This window comes from Aphanomyces astaci, assembly GCF_000520075.1.
Source record: "Aphanomyces astaci strain APO3 unplaced genomic scaffold supercont1.9, whole genome shotgun sequence".
Taxonomy (NCBI): Eukaryota; Oomycota; class Saprolegniomycetes; order Saprolegniales; family Verrucalvaceae; genus Aphanomyces; species Aphanomyces astaci.
In genome coordinates this window covers 927688-934191 of record NW_009798272.1, presented here as the reverse complement: position 1 = coordinate 934191, position 6504 = coordinate 927688, and the positions used below count along the sequence as shown (strand labels likewise).

At 46.9% G+C, this 6504-nt stretch overlaps 2 protein-coding genes across 2 annotated transcripts in view; both read right to left on the bottom strand.

Annotated features, from left to right (window-relative positions):
- The window catches only part of H257_05128 (hypothetical protein), a gene marked incomplete at both ends in the record, with an annotated part of 2343 nt that extends 1837 nt beyond the window's left edge, over nt 1–506 (bottom strand). Inside the window, one exon of the mRNA XM_009829892.1 lies at nt 27–506. Coding sequence (XP_009828194.1) covers nt 27–506 — 480 coding nt within the window. The remainder of the gene's footprint in view (nt 1–26) is intronic.
- Nucleotides 507–2822: 2316 nt separating this feature from the next.
- On the bottom strand, nt 2823–3670 carry H257_05127 (hypothetical protein; the record flags this gene model as incomplete). Its single annotated transcript, XM_009829891.1, has 3 exons — nt 2823–2951; nt 3041–3359; nt 3501–3670. The coding sequence occupies 3 exons, from the start codon at nt 3668–3670 to the stop codon at nt 2823–2825; spliced, it is 618 nt and encodes a 205-aa protein (XP_009828193.1).
- Nucleotides 3671–6504: the final 2834 nt, after the last annotated feature.

Below are 6504 nucleotides of genomic sequence, written 5' to 3'. Positions count from 1 at the left end.
CCGCATTTGGCGTACTTGTCCTCGACCTTAGTCACCAAGGACATGGTCACGTAGTTGCACAATCCCGCGTTGGAGTCGTAAAAGTGCGAGTCCGAGTGCGCTGCGATCATGTGACCGGCTTTGATTGTCCACACGAGCAACTGCAAAGCCGTGTCGTACGCGGCGGGGTTGCACGTCAAGTTGACAATCGCGTTTGAGTCTTGGGCGCAAAAGTTGTACCCATTCTCGATGAACGACACGTACGCCGCCTCCGTGTCCGTGCGGTTGTTGAGTTGGTCCATCGCGTTGAGCAGGTTCAACCGGCCCGACGCTGACGGTCCGTCGTCCACGGTCATGTACACGACTTCTTTGGCCGACTTGGCCTTGCGGATGCCACAAGTCGGTGCCGTCGGGATCGGAAACTTGGCTGGCTGGCCCACAAACTTGGGGAAATTGAACTCGACGTCGGAAGGCGGCTCGAAGACGAAATACGCCACGACGTTCCACACGACAAACAACCCAAACATACTGTAGGTGGTGTTATGTCGTGAAAATGATTATGAAAATGGTCACGGTGGACGGACGCCTCGTGGCGAATTTGCTTCGAGCTTTCGGGTACTTTTTCATCCAGCATCCAGCTTGGTATTGGGGTAACGAACAAATGTTACATGTATTAATACTATGTTTGTGGTGGGCGACTTAACCCAAGTCCCGCTATGACACATGTGGTGGGCGAATCGACACAAAGGCGTAGTACGTAGTACTAGCAATATAGTAGTACTAGGACGTAGAAACAGAACAACTGTCCCAGTCGGAATCTCACTCTTGGTTCTGCAGCGCCGTGGTAACATCAAGTCCATCAAGTGTGCGGTTTGTCGGTACTCCCCTCCCCCATTTGGTTGTTTGTGGTATGAATAGTGCTACAAACGATGAACAGTAAATATTTCGAACCGAATTTTTGTATCCAACCATGCATACCGTCGGTCCACACCACCATACAAATACACAGAATCCTTCTGGAACTTTTCGTGGTTGTGGAGTTCAAAAAAGTATTCCACTGTTGTTTTTCTGTACTAACAGTAAGTATATGGAACTTACTTGTTACTCCGGAGTACAGTACCTAGGCCTTTACTACAGGGGTTTAGTGCATCTCAGTTGTTAGGGATAGCTAACCACTAGAGATGCAGTCAACCCTGGGGATTTTGCATCCTATGTACCCACCGGGGGTCCCAGGTTGGGCGAAAAGGTGTATCCGGATGGGATCATTCCCTCATTGAAAGTGAAACTGTATTTCGGGTCAACAGAGGACCACAGATAATAGGGAGATTTCGCAAAGTAATCTGTGTCCGTTTCCGTAAGAATTACATGAATTACCTTAATACTAGTACAATTCCCTCATTAAAACAGTACCACTGTTGTTTTGAAGGTTTATATGGAACTTTCTATGCTCAGACCACCTCACCTCTTACTAGGGGTTAACTGCATCTCAGTGGTTAGCGATAGCTAACCACTAGCGATGCAGTTAACCCCGGAGATTTAGCATCGTATGTACTCACCGGGGGTAGGACGGAGTCCCAGGTTACAAGGCTACTGGCGAAAAGGTGTATCCGGATGTAATAATTCCCTCATTGAAACAGTATTTCGGGTCAAAACAACAGTGAAACTGTTTTAATGAGGGAATTATTCCTCAATACTACTACAGTAACGTTAGTAAGTACGTATCTGTTAGTACAATCACGGAAACTCATGAAACTTTATAGCGTAATCCGTGAAAAGATCAGCTATCACGAAATCGGATAATCATAAGAAATAGAGGTTATCCGAACAGGAGGGGTTGCACTCTGTGGTTTCGTGTGCTATGAGCAGGTGGACAAGAGAGGAAGGCTTGGCGCTGTTGATACAGGCCAACCACGAGCGACCATTCCTCCAACATCTAGTCATGAAGTCTTGGAGGTGCTCGCGTGCACTTGCTTAAAGTTCCTGGTTTCTCTTGCCAGTAAGTTGACGGCAAGAAAACATCGCACAGGGAACCACTCGACCCCGATGTCCCACATGCTCGACCCCGGGATATTTCCGCAAGGATTTATCCGTCCCTCCCCTGGGGAATCCGGATAACAAGGGCTGAGTACGAACTTCGAAGAAGCTCGGTCTAAGCACGAGGTATGAAGCTAAAAACCGAAGATTACACACCGACTCTGGTGGAGCAGGCGCGTTACAATTGGCGAAGCGGTTCCACAACGTGTGGTTCTAGTATCGGCCCTCGCGGAGGAATGTCTTAAACAAATGATACTCGAGTAATCCAAACTCAATTAATCAATTTACCGATGTCCCACATGTATACATTGCATCTGGATGCAGTTGGATGCGCTGCAATAAGTGGATGCACTTTATCCCGTTTGTCGCAATATCATCTGTCGTGAACTCACTATTACTCTGTTTTGTCCCAGTGGATGCAGTCACGTGTAACTCCTACCAGTACCTATCGGTCAATGAATGTGACCAGCTGGTAATAATGTCAACCAAGCCAATCGAACGAATTCAACCAACGAACGAGTTGCGACAACGCACCAAGTGCTTGAGCTTTGTCTGACGTAATGCCGTGACAGTACACCAAAAGTCCAAGCGACCTGGTAGACAAAGCTGACTTTACGCTGGGCCCCGCCAAGTGCAAAGTGCTCACAGAACTTCATTCGGATGTTCCTTCTTGAGCAGTAGTACTAGTACTATTTAGGCCCAGTGTGTTGTGGAGGGTGCGGGGGGGCTTGAGTGGGGGAAAATAGTTGTGTTCGCGGCAGTTTGCCAGTTTGCATATGTCTCCTACCAGGAGACATATGCTCACTTGACTAACTGCCGATGCTTTGGAGAGCGTAGGATGAGCGACAAGGTCGGCTGGTCACTTGAGGGCCATACTGCAGTTCGAGTTTCTTGATCCGAGGCGACGGTTTTGGCGACAAAACTACTGACGTGTTGTTCTAGATGTACGGTTTGTACTTGCCCCCTTTGACGACGAGGGACTCCAGGGGGTGATGATGCTGGGGATGATAGTGGTGGGCTTCACTACAACGAGGGCGTCGGAGGACGAACCTGGGAGGTACACTTCCGCCGCCACTTTGGTGCGTTGAGCCAGCGCTGCGTGGGGGGGCGTGTCTACCACTACTGGGGGCAGCATGTGATGCTTGGGTTTCGTCCTTCTAGACGTGGACAGACTTGTAGATGATTTTGTCACATCCTGGACAGCCACGGGGAAGATGTCCAATTCGGTGATGATGTTGGGCGTGTGGGAGATGAAGTCGAAGTTGTCGCTGGATATATCGGACGACTCGAAAAGGGACACCGCCGAGCTTAAACTCGTCTCCCGTGGAGACCGCTTTTGGCTGCGTCTAGGTCACGTGTAAGCTACTGGATGTGGAGATGCTACGAAAGTGACGTGTTTCATATGCACCGCGAAGTCGAAGCTGGACCATCATCTCGAGGCGGGGCTTCTGGTTTTAGTAGGAGGGGTGGTCTGCGACCATATCTACAGGTTTCGACCTTTGTTGGCTAGAAGCTTCGGCATCGAGGGTTTCTTGAGCAGGATTTGATATACGGAAAGTTGGCAGCTCCAAACCACTATCCCCTTCTCCTGCCAGGGCGTCGTAAACACGGTTCCGTCGCCGTTGTAGAACTTGTCCCATGGCTTGGACAACGACATCGTGGACGTAGATGGTCGACGCCGACCGCCCGAGGTCTGGGGGAGCGAGGGCAGCGGGGGTGAAGGTTCAGTGTGTCACGGAATGACTGGAAAGGGAGAGACAGAGGGACGAAAGGCTGCTGCGACAAGTCGCGCGCAGACAAACTGGACGGTTTTGGCCACCGTTGCTTGTGCAACGACACACCATTCAATTTTTCATGGTCGAATTTCGAGGCTTGGTCGCATCAAATTTGGGCAAAATATGAATTTGTAGTCACTTCCGAGGGCAAATGGTGGCAGTAATACGTGGCAGTGAAAGTATTAATTCATTACAGTATCACTCACACTACAGTACTTCGGAGTGAACTCATCAGTGCAAAATTCTCTAGAGCAGCATCACACAAAGCTTAACAAAATTCAAAGTTCAAAATTGTAACCTCTCCTGCCAGTGTTATAGCCAGTCGTGTGTAAGAAGCAAGGTATGATGGACTCTGATTGGATACATTAAAAAGTCATCTTAAATTGAACTGTTTGAATTTTGTAGAGCTTTGTGTGATGCAGCTCGAGAGAATTTTGCACTGATGAGTTCACTCCGACTATATCCAATGTGGTTCTCCCCTTACAGCTAACATTATGTTGTGGCCTCGGTTGGGTCGCAATGCCGTGACGGCTCTGGTGGGCCAACGCGGTGGCGCAAGACGTCTTGGTACAGTTGGAACCCATCGCAAGTGCTGAAGCCGCCACTTCAGCACTTGCGATGGGTGCCACCAAGACGTCTTGCGCCACCCGCCCGAGTAACCACGTGACTACTCCAGTAGGGAGGTGTACGGCACCGACACGGACTGATGGTGGAATGAAGGATGATGACAACATTCATTGGTCTAACAGGCAAGTGGTGATGTTACTGAAGTCTAGACCTGTTCGAATTGACCGAGTCCGGGATACCACATCGCATGATCTTGCTCTCATACACAGCCTACATAATTATCTCAATGCTCCTTGCATCAACCACCATCACATGAGTAGAATATATCGCAACAGGGTGTGACGAATCTACGCAGCGATTTTCGTGATTTCACGGCATCTAATTGGACAAATTGGACAATTTTGAATTCGCAAGGTGACCTGGGAGGGAACTGGCGAAAACTCATCATAACACGAAGTTATGGAAGGCCAAAATCAAGGCATTCATGATTAGCGAAATCGAAACTGGAGTTTCCTCGCAGTCATCCAAGTTGTTGGAGAGGGACATTGACTGCTGTACTGACACGTTTTATATCTGCATGTGCGATGCCTTGCATTCAAAAAATTCGCGCCGTTTCACATTGAAAACACAACAGTTCCGGATATTTCATCACTTTTGCGGATGCAATATTTTTATTGCGCTTGTGCATGTTTTTACGACATGTCGAAAATGGACGAACTTTGATGACGCTTTTCTCGAGCTGTGTAATACTTAGAGCAATACTACTCGTACTACAAGATAGTCCATTACGAGCTCAGCCTATGCAGCATGGTCTGCGCATACACAACTCTCTCTCTGGCATAAGGCATCTTACCCGCATCTACGGTACACGTTTGTTCTTGAAATACGACGAATTTGCCAAGTTCGAAGTTGTCTTTCTCTACAGCTGTTGATTCAGGCGACATGCAATAAGGTGTTGTTGATAGTATTGGTTGTTGTTATGAGGAGTGGAGAGTTTCGTGACCCGTTGTGCAGTATGCATTGAGAAATTGCTGACCTGCATCGCGCCTTTCCCGCATGTACGCAATCTGTAGGATGTATAAATCGTTTGTGCAAAAAACGTAAATAAATATGGAGATGAATAAAAATACGCATACTTAATACACATATCAACATAAAGATGTTCAAGCGAATAATAATATGTAACTGTCGCGCGCATGTACACGTCGTTTGATTCCGGCAGATTCAGTTCCTGGTTGACTCGCACGTGACAGCTTGAATAAAGATGCATGTATCCACTCGACAATAGCATACCACCACGATTTGAAGGAGTCAAGGATCTTGAATTCTTCATAGTGATGTGTTTGTGTCCTGTTCCCACATCTCCCTGCCTTGCAAATTCCAAAAAGAGTCACACCTATGAAAAATAAAAATCATCAATACAAACTTGAAGATATATTTAATTGAATTCGCAGCGCAGCATACAAAATTGTCTATTTCACCTTGCTTTTTCTGGTTAATGTAGTGTAATTAATGTAGTTAAACCCAAAAATCAAATAGGTTTTGTATACCAATTTGCATTTGTTTTGGGCGGTTAGGTTAAAAACTGCTTTTATAGGAATTGATTGGCTAATTCGCGTGCACCTTAAAATGGATCGTACACCTTAAATTGGACTTTTACGTTATTAAATAACAGTAAGTTCAGTTAGGTATATTATCCGATTTAGCGAATCAACACATACTAAAAGTCCAAATTTTGGGTAAAAGGACAATAATATGCTGACGTTGGGTGCATGCAATACTGCACGTACTGTAGTCATTGACGTGGGACGATCGTTTCCAGAGGTATTTTTAGGATTCTACCACGTTTTGGTTAGAGCATCTTTATGTATGGGTAACTTGGCGAATACGACAATTCTATCCGACATTAGTCTTATTGGTTAAAATTTCAATACTTCGTACCTTTCATTGGTAGATGACTCTTCATTTTCAATACAAAGACCAAATCTCGTATGTTGGTTTTTATACAATCTCTGACGAGGTGAGGACATGAACCGTGAGGAGCAGCCTCTGCACGCAATACACGTGGCACACGACGTGGCTCCGGGTGCCACGTGTAATGCGTGCAGAGGCTGCAACATGGATTCGCACCCTAAAGTTGCGTTTGCGG